We start from the raw sequence: 21,149 nt of genomic DNA on the forward strand, positions 1-21,149 counted from the left end.
GATGATTTAGATACTTCTGGTTTGAATTTTACAGGATCAATTGTCAAAACAATCAGAAATGGACATGATACGCTCTTCTGGAGTGACGTCTGGACAGGGAACAACCGACTGCAGGAAACCTTCAAACGATTATTCAGTCTCAAAAGTGATAAACTGGCAACTGTTGCTGACATATTAAAACACTTGGATTCTGTGGAAACTGAAAAATGGCGCTCCAAAATCTTAATCAACTCCAAAATCTTAATCAACTAATTGAACCTTTATTGGTAAATGACAGGGAGGACACTTGGATTTGGAATCTCGATGCTAGTAACATGTTCAAAATTAAGACACTGGCATATTTAATAGATCAAAACAGACTTCCTGCTGCTGCAAGTAATGAAGCAACTATTAGAAACAAGACACTACCTCAAAAAGTGAAAATCTTTATATGAAGAGCTAAAATGAAGAGATTACCAACTCGTTTGGAACTTGATAAGAGGGGCTGGCCCATTCATTGTACATGTACTTCAATCCTTTATTGATAATAACATCTTATCTTGCTTTTTTAAAAAAACACAAACATATGATAAAAATTGGATATTAATTATTAAGGATCATATTAGGGTAGTAATAATACAGTGATATAAACAATAAAATAGGATGTTTTTTTTAGCACATTATAGTTAAATAAACAATGTCTCTTTATTTTATTGGCTTCCTTAGAATGTGGAGAGGACCAATGGTTTGTATTATTTCACAACCTAAACAAAACTTCTTTTTTTTGTAACTTGAATGATCTTTTCCCACCTAAAACGAACTCATTTTACATAAACCGAAGAAATAAGTACCTTTTTATACATTAAATTTGTATCATATATTTGGTTTTTGGTTGGGGCATTTTTTCATTTCAAAGGTCTCTCAAATGCTTGTTCTGGAGGATCATGTGGGGCATGAGTTTTCAACATTAATGTGAGTTTACAAATGCAAATATGTTGATTTTGATTATAAGGTATCAATAGGAATGTCTAACATTAGGTGTTAACTGTAGGTTGTTAAAGATAGGAAGCTCCATATGATCCAGCTAACAAGCACCGATATAATTCAACTTTCTTGTTTATTTTTCCCATTCCTGCCACCATGATGAAAGGTTTCTTCCGAAGCCTGCGTTGCCTATTTGGTAATAAACAAATTCATATATATACATACATTTCTGTAAGTTATGAAGATATTTCATTTCAGACTAGAAATCGTTGATTGATTAAACAATTTGATTGATGCTTTATAGAGAAGAATAATAATAAAAAAGAACCCGAAATCCAGATTGGAGCTCCAACAGATGTGAAACATGTCGCACACATCGGATGTGATGGTCCTTCTACCTCTGCGCCTAGTTGGGTTAGTATGAGCATTATCTAAAGGTGGTAAATGTAGCGACCCGACAAAATCGTCATTGACGGCGCCGACTACTTAGGTCCCGTTGCGTGGTCATAGTCCTTATATGAGACTCGTTTGACCAAAATTATGTCGCATTCATTTGAAACGTACAAGACTTGCAAAGTTTTGTTTACAACCAATTCGACAACAAGTTTAAGTTTACAAAAGTCATAAAGTATAAATGAAATAACTTGCGACATAATATAAGTTGAAAAACACAGTTGCTATAAATAGCGTAAGTATGTATGCTTTAAGGTTTAATCCAAAAGTGCTATCACTAGCGTATGCATGTATGCTTGACCTCAAGCAAGTAATCAAAGTGTGCGGAAGCATGTATCAAGTAGCCAAGTATGAACCTGAGAAAACATGTAGAAAACTGTCAACGAAAAACGTTGGTGAAATCATAGGTTTAGCAAGTAAATTGTATTGAACCACAAGGTTCTTTAAGAATTGTTCAACCAGAATCGTTCACATTCCAAAATAGTATTTGTATCACGAGCACCCAATTATCAAGGCTTAACCGAATCTTCCCTCTGAATTTTTGAATTTAGTGTTAGAACTTACACTATACATTGTTGAAATTATATTTCATTCACTAACGGTAGCGAACCGTCTGAATGAGGGTTTGTTAAACCCGTATGGCCACACAACATAATTACACGCTTACACTTACACCCTGCAAGTGGGACTAATGATAATTGGATTGAGGACTTTTGTTCAAACTCGTATGCATCTTTGTATTCGTATTTGTTCACAATGCAAAAGCATGAAAAGTAAATAAGTATGAAATGGATGTGTTTCTCAGCCCACGATTTAAAAGAATAAAAGTTGTTGAAAAGGTGGGACTATGATCTCACCTCGAGTGCACGAGTATAAGTGTACTTCACAAAGTAAACGTGTGCATGAAAGTTGCTTAGCCTTGACCTAAACAAATAAGTTGTATCAATTAACCGGTTACGACACAAGGTCGGGTGAAATGTGTTCAATTAGTCCTATGGCTCGTTACGACTCGATTAAGTAGCATGTGAATCAAATTGTCAAGTTTCATGCAAGATACAAGTAAAGAATCATATTAGAAGGATTGCATAAGTATTTGATTAAGTTTGACAAAAAGTCAAACTTGGTCGGGTCAAGGTCAACGGAAAAGTCAACATGTTCGGGTCGGGTCTCGAACTATTTTTCTAAGGTTTTTAATCATATATAAGCATGTTAGAACAATTATCATGTGAAATGGAGGTCTAGGACATCCCAAACATTTTTCGTCAAATGGCTAAGCAAACAGCCAGTTTTAGGCTATTGGGACGGCGTCCCAGATATCTGGACGGCGTCCTGTTTTGAAGAGTGGGACGGCGTCCAGAGTTCCTAGACGGCGTCCAGGTTTTAAAAGTGGGACGGCGTCCTGAGTTTTTGGACGGCGTCCTGGTGGGTTTCCAGGCCCTGTCTGCTGCATTTTCTAAGTGCACGAACCAAATATCAAACGATCACATTTTATGATCCGCTAACAATTAGAACAAGTATTTTATATCATCGGAAAGCTCTTTCGACAAGGAACACATCTAAGCACTTTTCATCAAGCAAAAACATCATATACAATAACCGAAATCCCGTCAAGTGATCAATAAAGGTTCATTTCAAAGTTTCAAGTTCGTAAAACGTATTTTATGATTCGGGAATCCAATTTACACATACGATATGCCGTTTTGAAGGTAATGAAGCATACATTACAACTAAACACTTACTAATAACATTTCATGGCATTCGAAACATCCAAAGCTCGTTTTAAGTCTATCAAACCCTAACCAAAATCCGCAAAAATCAATATTCATGTTTTTGGAGTTTCCTTAATCAACCTACGCATCAAAACGAAGCTAGTGATACTAGTAACACAATTAAAACATGCACTTTAACAATCTAACAATATTAACTCATCCAAAATCAAGGATTAAGCATCCACTTTTCATTTTCAAGCTAGTTACACCAAAACATCAAGATCGAGCATACAAATCATATAATCATGCTAGACACGAGCCATAGACACTAACTAACAACATTTCAAGTCAAAAACACGAATTTAAAGAAATCTAGAGTTTTAGAAATGTTACCCAAAACGGATGAAATTGGTACCAAATCGAAGAGGATGATGAGAGGATCACGAATATGTAATTTGTTTTGAAGTTTGCTTCCAATCCCGAATTTAGATGATGATTCTATGAAGTTGGGGTTTGTGTGTGTTCTTGCTAGAGAGAAAGAGAGAGAGAGATGGAGGGATTGAATGGATGAGAATGGTGGGTTGACTAGTTGACCTAGTCAACTAGTTTGCCCACTTGACAACTTCGGTCCCTCAAGTTTCAAAGCGGGTGCGGGAATTAACCAAACGAATTATTTTTAAAACGCAAGTTAACGAGAGGTGTTATAATTAAATGACGGAATTATTATGAACGTTAGTTAACGAAAGATACCAAATTAAATGACGAAAGATATTATATAAAAAAAAAGACGGTGTTAAAATAAATTTAACGGAAAAACGCGGGATGTTACATTATCCACACCTCAAAAGAAATTTCGTCCCGAAATTTAGTTGGAAGTAATAGTCGATGTCTCTTACTCGAGACCTAGTGTAGTAACTCCACGAATGATTGAAGGTACTTTCTTGGACATTCCCCGAATCCGGATAGTCGGGGTCTTACGTTGTATTAGGGCTTGGTTTTACGATCCACAAGTTCAGCCGGTTTTCCCTACGAGGAGGAGTTTGTCATCAGTAGTTGGTGCATCTAGAAGGATTGCACGTTCCTGTTCTGCAGGACACGTTTCTAAGTTTGTTACACGAAATGTAGGGTAAACGGAAACTTAATTTAGTCGGAAGTTATAAACGATAGGAAGCGGTTCCAATACGCCCCAAGGTTTCAAAAGGTTCGATATTGCGGATATAGCCTTTCTCGATTTTCCAAAATGGATTACACCTTTCCAAGGTGCGGTTTCTCAATATTACACGGTTACACGCTGGGATTTGTGAGGTTTTCATCTAAGTTTGGTATGACTCTTTTGGGCGACTACGGGTCGTCTCGAGCCCTTCTCGGACTTGGATTATCTCAATTGTTGTTTCTTGGATGAGTTAAGATTCGGTGTTTTGTTTGCCACATGCGTTGGTCCAACGAATAGGGGTATGACATTTGCGGTCATATAGGGTTTCGGAAGTGCGGCGTTAGTACACGAATGGCAACCGTAGTGGGAGAAATCAACTAAAAGCGATAATGCGAGTTTGAAACATGTCTTCCCAGGATGTAAATCGTTCGTTTGCTCGGTTCGTCGGTTTGTGAGAGATACGCGGTACTCATGTCTAAGCGGGTTCCCAAGGTTTCTTGCAAAACTAGAAGCGATACGAGTATTTTGATCCGAGGTAATTGGCATTGGCAATGGTACACCATATTAGAAAAAGAATTCCTTAAGATATGTTTGAACAAGTTAGTTAGGGCTCAAAAATGTTCGTTAGGACTATTCACCCTCATGGTGAATACTAATGTAATATGAAGAGTTTCTCTATCCATTGAGAAATGTTACAAAAGTTTCCTTATAAGGAAGTGCGAGCGATAAAGATAGGAGTGAAATGAGAACTTTGAATAGGATGAGCTTACATCTCGAGGTTGCCATAACGTGCCTCTAGTTGTCAAAAGTTGAAGTTTGAAAGAGAAACGAGATAGTACACGTAGTTGTATAGTTCGGGGTTGAATATTAGTTGGCCGATTATCAGAAACACAAGGGCGTTAAGTCAAAGAAAAGTGAAGTATCGTTGGATTGTGTGTTATCTTAAATTCCAGTAATATCAGACGGTAACGGTGAAATATCAGAGGTATGTAGTGTGGTACGTGATGACGAGAAAATTGATCGGATCCATAATTTAGTATTCGACTTCTTCGTGCAAAATAACGAATTTAACTAGAAATGTTGGTGTGAAGAATCACGCTTAAGGCTCGAACACGGAGAGGTTTATAGTTTTTCCTTAGTGAGTTAACAAGTTTAAAAGTCGTGTAACACGAGAAAAGTCAGAAATGAATCTTCGGTAATAACAGACGAGATCTAAGATTTTACGAATACAAGTCTGAGTGGGGAGAGTTTCCTGATTACATGTGGCTTGATTTCGAGATTGATTGTAATGCCTTGACCATTAACATTATGGTCTAGAAAATTGGACTTCGTTCAACAGAAATTCTCACTCGGAGAATTTGGTATAAAGTTGCTCTTTTCTCAAAAGTTCGAGCGTAAGATGGTGATGTTGTTCGTTTTCCTTCTTTACTTAAATAAGTTAAGACGTCATCTATAAATACGATAACAGATTTGTCTAGATAAGTTGCATACGTGATTTAGGAGGTTCATGAATACGGACGGAGTCCTAAATAAATCAAACGGTACTAAGAGAGATTTACAACTAACGTTGCGAGTTCGGAAATGGCTTAGGAGACATCGTCTCACTTAACCCCCAATTGATGATAACCGGAACGGAGGTCGTTTTGGAATACACACGGGATTCATGCAAGAAATCATGAGGTAATGGATACGAGGAAGAGAGTATTGGTTTCCAACCGAAAGTTACTCAGTTCACAATAATCTATACAAGATGATGGGGAAACAATTTTTTTTTTTTTTTTTTTTTTTTTTTTTTTTTTTCGAGCTCCCTAGTTCTATAGGTGTCAAGTCAAAAGTCTTAATGTATATCTTCCAATAAAATTTATAGGCACACAATGTTTTCCGTTGGTCGCTTAAATTGCCTAAGTAGTGTCTAGGGAAAAAAGGTGGAGTGCAAAGGGTACGAGTCAAAGTCTTGTTTATAACGTCTAACGGTAACCGAATCGAATAAACATGAAACTGGAGAATTTCGAGAAGAAACATACCCGTGACTAGTCCATCGTCGTCTCGGGCATCCTAGGCGTTGATGTTGAAAGTTTAACGGCGTGCGTTGTGGTTGATTTTCTTATTTGGGCACGCACTCCTAAAATGACCCGGTTGGCCACATTCAAAACAAACACCCGTCTTGGGTGCATTGGGCTCCTTTTGAGCGACGGGAGCGGTATTCCTACAATCGTGGGCTACATGGCCACTTCTTTGACACTTCAAGCAAAATGGTTTGCCACATTCGCCTAAATGATGTTTGTAGCACTCGTTACAATACGGTAGGTGTCCGGTATAACCTTTCTTGCCGTTGGGGATGAAGGGCTTCTTGGCGAGGTTGTTGTAATTGCTTGATTGGGGGGCTTCCCATTTTCTTTTGTTGTCACCCGATTTATCCTCGGCTTTAGGTGCCGGCACTTCAATCTCGTCCACTGTTTCAATCAATTGGCGGGCCATATTCAAAGCCTCTTGGTGGTTAGCGGGTTTGGATGACATCACTCCTTGTTTGATGCTCTTGGGGAGACCATCCATGTAAAGTTCAACCCTTAAAGATTCGGGGTTCACAAGATTTGGGCACATCAAAGCAAGTTCGGAGAATCGTTGATTATAGGCCTTAAGGTCGTTCCCGACCGCTTTCAGAGCTCTTAGTTCTTGTTCGAGCCTTCGGGTTTCTTCGCGAGGAAAATATTCGGTGATCATCTTTCCTCTTAAGTCGGCCCAAGAGAGAGCGTGGGCTTCGTGGATACCCACCGATTGTACATACGAATTCCACCATGTGAGAGCGATACCGGCGAAGGTGTGAGTGGAATATCTAACCTTGTCTTGGTCTCGACAACCGCTTATGCTAAAGACGGCTTCCGTTTGCTCAAACCATCGGGTGAGCACAACCGGTCCCCCGGTTCCATCGAAAGTGTGAGGTTTGCACCCCATGAAATTCTTATAGGAGCATCCTTCGTTGGAATTTCCGGCTCCATTGTTGTTGTTGTTGTGGTGATTGTTGTTATTGTTGTTGTTGGAGGAGTGACCGGCCATGGCCGCATCCACGGCAGTGGCTATCATACGTTGGAGGGCTTGTTCGGGAGTTTCGGGAGGAGCGCGTCGACGAGCCATTGTTCCTTCATGACACAAGAGTATCGTTGGTTAGTATTTTCAACAATACTAACCGGAGTATGGAATAAGGATAGAGAGAAAATTTTCCTTGACTCGCCCTAAATTCTTTATGTCATAATGTCGGAACGTCCATGTGAATCACCGTAATATAATCCCGGAAATTATATTACCCTGATTCTCATGTGCATTTAACATTACTTCATAAAGTCAAGGTGGCGCATCAACAAAATTTATCAACGTAAGATCAAGATCGAATACGAGTTAGATATGATAGAAGAGTTCGAGTATAAATGCACAAATAGTCAAGTAATTCCTACTTCAGTCTATATGCCGGTTGTAGTCTAGATTCACCTATGTACCTTATGACTCGGGGTGGACACAAATGAACTCTAAATCCCTACAACCAAGGCTCTGATACCATCTGTAGCGACCCGACAAAATCGTCATTGACGGCGCCGACTACTTAGGTCCCGTTGCGTGGTCATAGTCCTTATATGAGACTCGTTTGACCAAAATTATGTCGCATTCATTTGAAACGTACAAGACTTGCAAAGTTTTGTTTACAACCAATTCGACAACAAGTTTAAGTTTACAAAAGTCATAAAGTATAAATGAAATAACTTGCGACATAATATAAGTTGAAAAACACAGTTGCTATAAATAGCGTAAGTATGTATGCTTTAAGGTTTAATCCAAAAGTGCTATCACTAGCGTATGCATGTATGCTTGACCTCAAGCAAGTAATCAAAGTGTGCGGAAGCATGTATCAAGTAGCCAAGTATGAACCTGAGAAAACATGTAGAAAACTGTCAACGAAAAACGTTGGTGAAATCATAGGTTTAGCAAGTAAATTGTATTGAACCACAAGGTTCTTTAAGAATTGTTCAACCAGAATCGTTCACATTCCAAAATAGTATTTGTATCACGAGCACCCAATTATCAAGGCTTAACCGAATCTTCCCTCTGAATTTTTGAATTTAGTGTTAGAACTTACACTATACATTGTTGAAATTATATTTCATTCACTAACGGTAGCGAACCGTCTGAATGAGGGTTTGTTAAACCCGTATGGCCACACAACATAATTACACGCTTACACTTACACCCTGCAAGTGGGACTAATGATAATTGGATTGAGGACTTTTGTTCAAACTCGTATGCATCTTTGTATTCGTATTTGTTCACAATGCAAAAGCATGAAAAGTAAATAAGTATGAAATGGATGTGTTTCTCAGCCCACGATTTAAAAGAATAAAAGTTGTTGAAAAGGTGGGACTATGATCTCACCTCGAGTGCACGAGTATAAGTGTACTTCACAAAGTAAACGTGTGCATGAAAGTTGCTTAGCCTTGACCTAAACAAATAAGTTGTATCAATTAACCGGTTACGACACAAGGTCGGGTGAAATGTGTTCAATTAGTCCTATGGCTCGTTACGACTCGATTAAGTAGCATGTGAATCAAATTGTCAAGTTTCATGCAAGATACAAGTAAAGAATCATATTAGAAGGATTGCATAAGTATTTGATTAAGTTTGACAAAAAGTCAAACTTGGTCGGGTCAAGGTCAACGGAAAAGTCAACATGTTCGGGTCGGGTCTCGAACTATTTTTCTAAGGTTTTTAATCATATATAAGCATGTTAGAACAATTATCATGTGAAATGGAGGTCTAGGACATCCCAAACATTTTTCGTCAAATGGCTAAGCAAACAGCCAGTTTTAGGCTATTGGGACGGCGTCCCAGATATCTGGACGGCGTCCTGTTTTGAAGAGTGGGACGGCGTCCAGAGTTCCTAGACGGCGTCCAGGTTTTAAAAGTGGGACGGCGTCCTGAGTTTTTGGACGGCGTCCTGGTGGGTTTCCAGGCCCTGTCTGCTGCATTTTCTAAGTGCACGAACCAAATATCAAACGATCACATTTTATGATCCGCTAACAATTAGAACAAGTATTTTATATCATCGGAAAGCTCTTTCGACAAGGAACACATCTAAGCACTTTTCATCAAGCAAAAACATCATATACAATAACCGAAATCCCGTCAAGTGATCAATAAAGGTTCATTTCAAAGTTTCAAGTTCGTAAAACGTATTTTATGATTCGGGAATCCAATTTACACATACGATATGCCGTTTTGAAGGTAATGAAGCATACATTACAACTAAACACTTACTAATAACATTTCATGGCATTCGAAACATCCAAAGCTCGTTTTAAGTCTATCAAACCCTAACCAAAATCCGCAAAAATCAATATTCATGTTTTTGGAGTTTCCTTAATCAACCTACGCATCAAAACGAAGCTAGTGATACTAGTAACACAATTAAAACATGCACTTTAACAATCTAACAATATTAACTCATCCAAAATCAAGGATTAAGCATCCACTTTTCATTTTCAAGCTAGTTACACCAAAACATCAAGATCGAGCATACAAATCATATAATCATGCTAGACACGAGCCATAGACACTAACTAACAACATTTCAAGTCAAAAACACGAATTTAAAGAAATCTAGAGTTTTAGAAATGTTACCCAAAACGGATGAAATTGGTACCAAATCGAAGAGGATGATGAGAGGATCACGAATATGTAATTTGTTTTGAAGTTTGCTTCCAATCCCGAATTTAGATGATGATTCTATGAAGTTGGGGTTTGTGTGTGTTCTTGCTAGAGAGAAAGAGAGAGAGAGATGGAGGGATTGAATGGATGAGAATGGTGGGTTGACTAGTTGACCTAGTCAACTAGTTTGCCCACTTGACAACTTCGGTCCCTCAAGTTTCAAAGCGGGTGCGGGAATTAACCAAACGAATTATTTTTAAAACGCAAGTTAACGAGAGGTGTTATAATTAAATGACGGAATTATTATGAACGTTAGTTAACGAAAGATACCAAATTAAATGACGAAAGATATTATATAAAAAAAAAAGACGGTGTTAAAATAAATTTAACGGAAAAACGCGGGATGTTACAGTAAAATGGGTGGGTCAGACACGTTTGGTAGAATTTTAGAATGGGTCATTTTCAGAATGAATTGTTGACACCTTTTATCTTTTTTTTTTCGAAAAGCCGACACCTTTTATCTTTCCCTGTATGATTTCTTATTAATATGGTAATTCTTCTAATACTGATTCAAAACTCTAATGCAACAATGATAATAATAATCTATAATGTAATTTGTAATACGCTTTAGATGCCTTTAAACCTATTTTAAGCGGTAAACTCATTCAACTCGTTTCTGATATATTCCACTGTTTTAAACTCTCACCATTTGACCCATTAGAGCCCATAAATGGGTCAAACTATCACCATTTGACCCATTAGAGCCCATTAATGGGTCAACACTGAATATATGGACTTATTGGTTTTTATCAGATAATTACATTACATCATTAATTGATTATTACAGATGAACGAGTATGAAAGTGGGTCTGAGCCTCAAACCAGTGAAATTGGTTCCGAGACTCAATCTAGTCGCCGACATAAGTCAAGGCAAACCAGAAAATCGTCGTCTCATGGGAACAAAACACCGAAACACAGGCCCAGAAAGAACAAAAGCAGCACTAATGAATCTGCAGCCAGTAACAGCAGCAGAACCAGAAGACCCATTAACTCTAATCTTGGGTCAGATTCACCCCCCAAGAAACAAATGTAAAAAAAAAAACCCGTAAGAAAGAAACCAATGGAACCGCAAGATCTTCCAAAACCAAAAACGACGACACATCAGCAAACAAGTCGTAGTAAATAGAAGTTTTATTATTTTTTTTCTTATAGTAATTTTTTATTAATTCATTCATTTTTTTTTTCCTGATACTCTTACAATAGTCTGCTCTTATTCAAATTGCAGTGATGGTGCATACCAAAAAGCAGTTAATTAAGTTTAAGCCATTGATCGAGCGTATAACAACTTTTATATAAAGGGATTTGTTACAATCATATATTGCATTAGCTGATCATGAGATCATGTTATTTATAAACCTGTAAGATCATATCGTATAACTGAACATATACATCATTGACATCTCACATTGTAGATTTATGCGACAACAAATACTCTAAGCTCACCTCTATCTCCTCTAGTAACGCGAATATCAGAATCGAGGTACGTAACTTCAAAATCGCCACTTCCTCTATTAGTCGATGGCCTAAATTGTTCTGGTAGCTGAGGTATCTCCAATGGTGGTAGTTGCGATAAATTTCCGGTTGTCTTTACAGTCGTTTTCTCAAATATGATTTTGATTGTATTAGAGCCTATTGAAATTATAACAGTTATCAGTGTCTGTGTGTCATTATGGAAATGCTAGGCGTGGTAAAGTGGGTGGGTCAGGTCAAAACAGGTTTAATTGGACCTTTTTCCTTTTTTGAGATACATAAATATTAAATTAAAATGTTACATATAATTATAAAAACAATATATTCAAAAGCAATGTAACATTTGAGAACACTATGACTTTCAACCTGTCTGACCCATTTGACCCGTTAGAAGGTAGAACTGAGTTTAAAATGACAAACCTATGATCTCAAATTTATGGGCTAAAGTAGCAGTGACTTCTACTGGTTCAAGAGGCCATGGAACACCAAGTTGAAGCTCAACTATGTTATCGAAATCCTTGCTCAAGGTATCGATACGTTGAAAGACCTGTTTAAAATAATGAAATTAATAGGCTATCTAAATAGTTCACCAGTATTATGAATGCCATGATATAAATAACTAAAATAAAAAAGCATGTAGACTGTAGAGGGTCTCTCGAGCTGTGTTTTAGAATTAATTATCTGATAATTGCAACTTGAGCTGCAGTAATCAACTTTTTGGTGCATACATAGACAAATTCTACTTTGTTACCCTTTATTCAGATGTACGTGACCTAATGGCTCAACCCAAGATTGTTTTCGACCCTTTCCCTAGCCACCTGGATATGCTTCTAGTAAAGTTTGAACCTAAAACCTCTTGTGAGGATCAGTAGGATATCTTAAGATGATTTCCCGTTCTATACTATGTCTCATAATTATTTTTCTTCACAAAAATGTACTCTCTGAGGACTTCAACTACTAATTTTTTTAAACACCAATAATTTGCCGAACGCTTAGACATATAATTATCCAATTATTACTTTATGTAGCCAATTACATATCTTTACAAATTACACTACTTTCCACTATCCATTTTCTTTCACATGGTTATCCAACTCCACTAATTAAAATCACATAATCATTTTTAAAGAACACAATCAAACAACTTATCAACAAGTCATTAACATTTAACAGGATTCAAGCAAAACACGGTTGTTTTATGTAATATATTAGTCATTAGTCATCTGAACATATAGTTTGTTTATGCTAATCATACCTGGCCAAGCGTTATAGGAAGTAGCCTTCCTATAGGGGGACCGGGACGGCTTCCACCGAGAGTACGAGATGAAAACGCACTGCTGTATAATAGTTTCCATCTTCCTTGAAGTTTATCAAGATCGGCTGAAAGATCAACGGGTGCACCAATTTCTTCAATTTCTTTGGCTGCACAATCTGCTTTCTCTAAATCTTCTTCACTTGCGACAAGCCCTCTATTAAGTCCCGAGATAGCACTCTGCAATTGGAACATTTCATAAATTTAGACCCAATAAAGTAATGTTGTTATGTATCTAAGTAGTGAGTTTTTCAAGGTTATGAAAGCCGTTGGTTGTGAACTAATCGGTCAGGGCCTTGCAGGGACTAATTGGCCAAATTGGAGACTAGTCGGACATTGACCAATTTTGACTGTATTTGACTTACTTTGACCGTATAAATATAACTATGAACTAATAAATCCTACTGTGACTGACTAAATTGAACTTTTGACACGTTTGACTGAAAGAATCGGCCAACTCAGAGACTAGTACGCGACTAGTCGGACTACTTCAAAATCCTGACTAATCACATCCATTGATTTATTAGGTTTTAGATGTTTTTTAACGGCGATAAGGAGTCACTGACGAGGTTTGATTGCGATGTCGGAACCCACCCACCCGATCATTTCCTGGGGCAAACATTACAGTCCTACTGTAATGTTCAGGAGGAAACCCACACGACGAATCCGTACGGGCATCACGTGTGGTAAAACCCCCTCGGGTGAGGCTCAACGCAAGACGTCCGCAACCTCCGAGGCCCATGAAATGGGCGAGTAATCTCTAGGGAAATATGTTACACCACACCTTTTGGTTTCAGTCTTAGATGTTTTCGGTACCTTAAACTTTTTGTAACAGGTAACAAATCAAAGAGCACCTTAAACTTATATATACAGAAGTCTAAAGTTGGGATTGTTTATTTTTAAGTGCTTATTCATGATACAAACAAAAAAGTTTCAAAAAGTAAATTTGAATTTGATTATCACTATCATAACAAAGAAAGCTTAAAAGTGCACTAAAATGTATCGAATAAAAGCCTTAACATTTATAATTTGTAAGAAACTATTAGGAGTTCCATTGTGCGTAATAAGCTTGTTATTATTACTATTATTCTTATTCATATTCTTATTATTAATTACTATTACTATTGTATCTAATTTGTAGTACTTTCACTAATGTGTATTTATAGAAGGTGTCAAGCATCAAAATCAAAATACATGGTAAATCAATCAACAATAAATCTAAAAGTTGATGACAGATGATAGAAACCCGTTGTTCGTTACACACTGCAAGTGTAAGACTGTGATAGTACATATTAAACACTTAGAGCACATAAACAAACATATGGATATCCAGATTGACCTAGGGGGTTTTCTCCCGGATCCTTTCAGGATTCAAACCCGGTTCGCCTGCACCTTGGGATGGTTAAAGGATCGGGTCCTGTAATGCGATTCGAGTTTCCTCCGAACGCGTGTGTGCGCAAATGATTGGTGTCAGATGAAATAAATGATACAATTATGCAAAGCTTGCATTAAAAAAATAAAAAAAAAGGCAAATAACTTTAAATAACGTATTCAAAAAGACCCCCAAAAGAACATAGACTTACCAACAATTTAAACTTCAACGATTTGATGGTACCATCTTTGATAGGATCTGGGATCTGAAACCCAGAAAACGATGACGAAGATGGTTCCGAAACCGTAGCTTGTTCGTCCACAGAGGATAACAAAATGAGTGGTGTTCTTCTTTTGGGTAATCTTGTTTTCAATATTTGTTTATACTTGAAAACAGATGCACTATTTTGGTTTGCAGGGAAACAAGATTGGGGGTGAACATTGGATGATAAAATTGATGAGTTAATGATTAAAGACGCCATAACTGATTTGATTGTTTGTGCAGCAACTGGGATTTTAAGTGGCTCGCAATGATGATCATGTTGCTATGGAATCGGTATATACCTGCTAGAAATTTCCGTTGACCGTTGACCACACCCAACCAATGTATCCACGTGTTTATTTTGAAGTCGCTAAAATTATTTATCTGATTAATACTCGTATTTGTAATGTCGACGATGCTCCGCCCAGCTCAGGTAATGTTAATAAATTTCGCAAATATATCAAAATAGGAGAATGATAAAGGTAACCTTAATTGTTACCGTTTAAACTTTAAACATCTATTAAAGTGTTATTTATTATTTATATAAATAGGAGTGAAACTCAAGTTGGTTCCGTAGAAACCAAGGTTGTAAAAGTCGAGAGTCGGGGACGCATCGGTCGAGACCTAAAAAGGTCGTGTCGGCGACGCGTCGGTGACGCATCGATCGCTGACCAGCGTTGACTTTATTAATAATTTCTTAAATATATATTTATATATGTATAAAATAGTTGATTTTGTACAATACATTTCTTAAATAAGAACTTGAATTTAAATACAATCAAACTTCAAACTCAATTAATGTTACCAAGTACATAATCAGTAAGGACACGGAGAAAAGAGCGGCCCATAAAATGAAAACAAACCCTAATTTTAAAACATATCACATCTTGACGAAAATTTGACTGATTTTGACCGTTTTTGACCAACTTTGACCGTCTTTGACAGACTTTGATCGAACTTTTAGCTTTGACCCTTTTTTGAGTCGTTTTCAGAAAAAACGGGACGGAGAACCCAAAAAAATGACGCATCGGCCGACGCGTCGGTCAAGTCGGCCGACTTTTACAACACTGGTAGTAACACACCGTCGTTAGTCAGGGTGAGCATTTAGGCATTGTTGCGTAAATTTGCAGTAAAGAATTTAATTTACAGTGATTTTCGGAATATCATGAATAAGTTTGGTAAACTTTTTCATAATTATTTCTAGCACTAATAATGATAATGATAGAGATTATAAGAAGAATAAAGAAATATTACACACCAACAATAACAACAACAAAATCCAATACCACATAGATGGTGTATGGGGGAGGTGAGATGTAGACAATCCTTTCCCTATTCGAGAATAAAGACAAGTCATTTCTCCACCCATGGTGGAAACACTCTCAAAAGTAGAGAAAGTCATCCATCTCCCTATTCAACGGATAGAGAGATTGCTTCCGAGTGGACCTCCGGCCAATAAGTAGGAAAAATTTTTTTAAAAAATAAATAAAATTGAGACGCCATGAAAATGGTAAAATTAAATTTTCATAAGTTTTAAATCGTGCCTGAAATTTACTTTAGGCTCTAAGGGTCAGTCAAGTCGTCAATAAATCGAGGCTTGCTGTCGACTCAATAAAGAAATATTATTTTATAATAATATAGATATATTAAAATCGGAATTTATAATAAAAACAGTTGAAGATGTAATTCCTATAACTCAAAGAATTAAAAGTTCTCAACTTTTATCAGAAAATCTTATAAGATTTATTGATGATATCTAAATGGGCCTTAGAGTTGTAAAGAGCAAGATTGAAATCGTGGCTCCACATCAATATGTTGAGGGTCTAGAATACATGCCTCTACTTCATGTACTTGCAGAACCCGAAGGATCTTTATTTGCAAATATTAGGTATACGAAGATTTTCCTAAAAGATTCAGAATTTGGGAGATACTCGGACAGAACGTTAGGGTGTGCTCTAAAATACTTAAAGCACAAATTTAGAATGGATGCGATACTTCTAAAGAGACAGAGATTGTCAAGTCACTTATTGCAAATATTCGAAGTCAACTTGGAGTTCGTGTCAACATGAGACGAAAGCTAAAAGGCTTTGAATCTAAGATAAGATTCAAATGAACAAAGTTCCTGAAAGATACTTGATTAGGAGCACACATGATCCACAATTGACACTGAGGAGGAGATTATTAGAACCCTAGTGTTAGAATCCTAGAATGAGCTAATTATGTGTGAATGTCTTGTATGGTGGGATCTATAGTGAGGGCTATATATAGATCTCCAAGGCTCATTAGTTAGTATCATCAAGATTCGTTTAAATTCTTACATATAAGAATGATTCACGTAAGACTAAAACCTTCAACAAGAGATAGTTTTAATAAAGCATGATTTGTATATCACTAATAACTCACATTAATTAGTCAACAATACATATAATTGAATTAACAAGATAAACATAACATAACGATGATTCTTTAGTTGAACTCAATCAATTCAAACATTATAATCCATAAAATAATACAATCCAACGATTAAAAGCTTCATATCTAAGCAAACACAAAGGATTTAGCCTAACATGTTCAAGTAATAATCAACTAAAGTATTGGACATAAGAGAATTCATTATAATATCACTAGAATAATGACAAACAAAGAGTATCAATTGACAAAATTGAGTAAAGACTTGATCTTGATGATTAATCCTTGAAAAGCTCTTGAATTCGCCTCAAAATCCTTGAAAATTCGTAACCCTAAGGCTGGAAATCGTTCCCCTAAAACTGATCATGCACTCCTCAATTTAGAAGCTGACCAAAACTTGAAAATCCATAATGATGCGCCACAATTGATATTTTCTGTTATCGAATGGTGTGTTTGTAGTGTAATGATGCGCCCACATCTTTGAAGAGATGCACGACATCTAATGATAAAATCTGATACTTCTTTCGTTTAATCACTTTTGAGCTGAAATCTTAAACTATATTAGTCTTGATGCTTCTTTTTAACATTCTTTGCTTGAAATCGTCTTCTTGCACAAATACCAATCATATCTCTTCAAACCTCATCATATGAACCAAATTAGGAACCGATAACGTGGATAAAATGTGTATAAAAGGTGCGTTATCGAATTCCTCCACACTAGACTCTTGCTTGTCCTAAAGTAAGACTAATCTTCAAACGTCATCTCAAGTCTTCAAACAATAAAATCTTGATTGATCTTTCAAACAATGGTGAAACTCTTGAACTTCAAAATGATCTTGAAACTTTTGATCTCTAACAACACCAATGTATATCCGTAAGCTCAAAACAAACTCCACATGTAATATCATGACAAGGGAACCAAGGTACAAATTTCATACTACGCTTTAGCTTTTATACTAGATATGCTTTCAGTATATTCCAAGAATACCAAAAAGCCCCAAACAGGTGGAACTTAGTTGCAAGGTGGGTGTGCCATAATAGTTGTCCTTGTGTACAAGACAACATACTCATCAAATGAAGGAGGGTCGTGGAAACTAAGTCCCACGTGACTTATATTGAGATAACAGATAGTTTGTACATGGATTATAAATGATCATTTACGACTGCACAATTAAGGCTTTCGCCCATTGTACTCAATGCTCCAGCTATTACCCTGGATAGACCTCAGGATTTACCCTTACCGGGCAATTGGTTTTTAGAGTTCAAGACCCTATTTCCCATAGTACCTTATATCATAATGATATTGGTATAAATTAATGTAGTTTAGGAAGATGCTACATCAATTGAATGACAATTCGGAAGACTTTACATCCTTTTTGGATGGAACAAGTACATCCTTTGGAAAATTATGGCTTATTTTCTCAAAAATGTTTAAAATTAGGTACAATTTCAAAGAACGCGTGAATTTATCTCCCTCCTCCACACTTAAGTTCATATAACGCTTTCATTTACATGAAATCAGAAATCAATTAACTTCGAGAGGACAAAAGTGTAAGAGATGATAGGTCAGATCATGATTGAATAACAAAGAATCAAGATTAAGAATCAGATTCGGACAGAAAGCAATAGATTCGGACAGAGAGTAATTCGGATGAAATTACATTTCACAGCTTCTTAAACTCAATACAATGCAATGGATATCTATTTAGGACTACTTAGGTTCTATATATAGCCCTCCTATATAGAACCTTATAATTAAGCTTTATTCACTTTAAAAGTATCTAACTTTGGGGTCCTAACAATCCCCCCTTAGTGTTAAATGTGAATTTTACATTGTAATTGTTGAGTCTCCAAAATGATTAAAGATTTAATTATGACAAAACACCATTTTGTACACTAAAATGTTATGTGCAGTTAGCATAGGTTTATTTATGTTTAGACAACATTTGTGTGATGACCCGGGAATTTCCGACCAAATTTAAACTTTAATCTTTATATGTTTCCGACACGATAAGCAGAGTCTGTAATGTTAAAATCTTAAAAACTTTGAACTGTGTTTTATATATTCATTCGACCTTCGACAGCTCCCGACGATTCACGAACAATTTATTTTAAATAGATGTGTGTATATATATTATATATATTGTAAGATATATATAAAATTTATAAAGATTAAATATGAATGATTTCGAGCTTAATTAGTAAACGTCAGTAACACTCGGTTGACGTTTCGTTAGTTTTAATATAGATGTATTACATGTTCATGAAGGACTAAAATAAAAGTTGAACTGTAAATCGATTACGAAGATGTTAGATTTGTTAAAAATATTTTTACCTTTTTAAGTTTAAATATTAGTACTCCGTACATATAAATTGGAACAGAAAATAAATAATTTTCGAACTTTTTTGATCAGGTTTCAAACAGGTAATGAGTGAAATAATTAAATATGTTTAATCCAAAAATTTGGGATTTTTAGGAACACTTTTATACTTTAACTGTTAAGCAATGGACACGAAATAAGATCCACTTTAGACTGTCGGTAGTATACATCTAAAAATTTGTCACGAGATTTAAATTATAATGCTCTTTTACAGTTTTTGCTTTTGACTTCTTCATCCGTTATATATATTAAATATACATATGATATGATTTCACCACTTGCTTATGATTGAACCACATTTCCTTTCCTTGTTTTCTTTTAGTAAACCCACTTGTTCATTTAATTCATCCGAAATTGCAATTGTTAGTATTGGTGCTTTTTTTTTTCAATTCCACTTAACATATATATATATATATATATATATATATATATATATATATTTATATACATTAGCCATGTAAAACACATATCTATTCCACTATCCTACATATATATATATATATATATATATATATATATATATATATATATATATATATATATATATATATATATATATATATATATATATATATATATATATATATATATATATATATATATATATATATATAACATACATATATAGCCATAAGAGACTACAAACAACCATTCCATTAATCTTCTTCCTCTTCTCTTTTATCTCGGCAGCCACCATCACAACCATCACCGGCTGCCACCGTGAGCACTACCCAACACCACCACCACCTATCCATCACCTCACTCTCACTAATCTCTCTCTTCCATCTTTCTTATTCGATTAACACCATCATCACTTACAACCGTTATACTGCTACTGTTATGTTTTCTGTTTCCATCGTGAATCACCACGAAAACCTAGTCACAACCACCACCTTCTGGCACCACTCCAACACCCTCATTAGAAACAGCCATCATCGAAACCTTTATATTTTTTTCTTGCTGCTACAGTGTTGTTGCTAACCGTAATCCACACATTTTGTTATTGTTACTGCACCACAAGAAACTATTAAGGCTATAACTATTTAACTGTTACGGTTGCTGTGCTGCTATATTATTTTTTTTTCTTTCTTTTTCATCTCGAACTAACCACTTGATATTTCTTTCTCTTTTCTTTAATCGAACATAGAAAACTGCTTCTGCTCAGCTACTATGTCTTCTTAAATTTGATGACCATCTCAAACCCATTTATTTCTTTCCTGCTCGTTGCTACGGTGCTGCGTAACCTATCTGTTTCCTTTCCCATTTCTGTTAAATCACCGAAGTGAAATGATGATGATGGTGGGTAATTCGGTAAAGTAATGAGATGAATGATGATGGAGAATAACGGTTAATAATAATGATAATTATAATTGATATCGTGATTATGATGATCGGATGATGATAAAAATCGTGAAAAGATGATCATGATAATTATGACGATTGATGATGATGACTGTGATGGGATAATGTCGACGTGATTATGATTAATGATGGTGATTATAATGATGGTATGTTGAAGAGGAGATAATGATAAAGATGATACATAAACTGATAAATATGTAGGTAATGTGGTGATGAAATAAAAAGTAGGAATGATGAAGATAGTTTTAGAAATAAAAGAAACAGATATATGGGTTATAGGAATATGATAGGGTAATTAAAACAGAAATGTATAGATGGCGTAATGGTTTGAGATGTGTGTAGAGGAAACGAGAGGTCACAAGTTCAAATCCGGTCTGTGGCATTTTTTTTTAGGAAAAACTCTTTAAAGTTGTTAGTTGGGCCTTGACTTCATTTCTTCTTGATTGGGCCGAATGTTTTCATGTTGTTTGTTGGGCCGTGTTATATAAAACTGAATTCGGGTTATATAAGAAAGACAAGATTAGAGGCATGGTTAAGGTGTTAGTGAATGAGT

At 35.9% G+C, this 21,149-nt stretch overlaps 1 protein-coding gene and 1 pseudogene across 1 annotated transcript; one reads left to right on the forward strand and one right to left on the reverse strand.

The window, feature by feature from the left end:
* The first annotated feature begins 1,122 nt into the window (after positions 1 to 1,122).
* LOC139897499 (CRIB domain-containing protein RIC5-like) lies at positions 1,123 to 11,321 on the forward strand (annotated as a pseudogene).
* Positions 11,300 to 14,723, reverse strand: LOC139897498 (plastid-lipid-associated protein 6, chloroplastic). Its single transcript, XM_071880206.1, has 4 exons — positions 14,395 to 14,723; positions 12,755 to 12,991; positions 11,920 to 12,046; positions 11,300 to 11,658 (listed from the first exon to the last, which is right to left on the reverse strand). Exons 1-4 carry the CDS (start codon positions 14,662 to 14,664, stop codon positions 11,444 to 11,446), a joined length of 849 nt encoding a protein of 282 aa, XP_071736307.1. The 5' UTR covers positions 14,665 to 14,723; the 3' UTR covers positions 11,300 to 11,443.
* Between the last annotated feature and the right edge of the window lie 6,426 nt (positions 14,724 to 21,149).

Source organism: Rutidosis leptorrhynchoides, chromosome 3 (genome assembly GCF_046630445.1).
Source record: "Rutidosis leptorrhynchoides isolate AG116_Rl617_1_P2 chromosome 3, CSIRO_AGI_Rlap_v1, whole genome shotgun sequence".
NCBI classification, from domain to species: domain Eukaryota; kingdom Viridiplantae; phylum Streptophyta; class Magnoliopsida; order Asterales; family Asteraceae; genus Rutidosis; species Rutidosis leptorrhynchoides.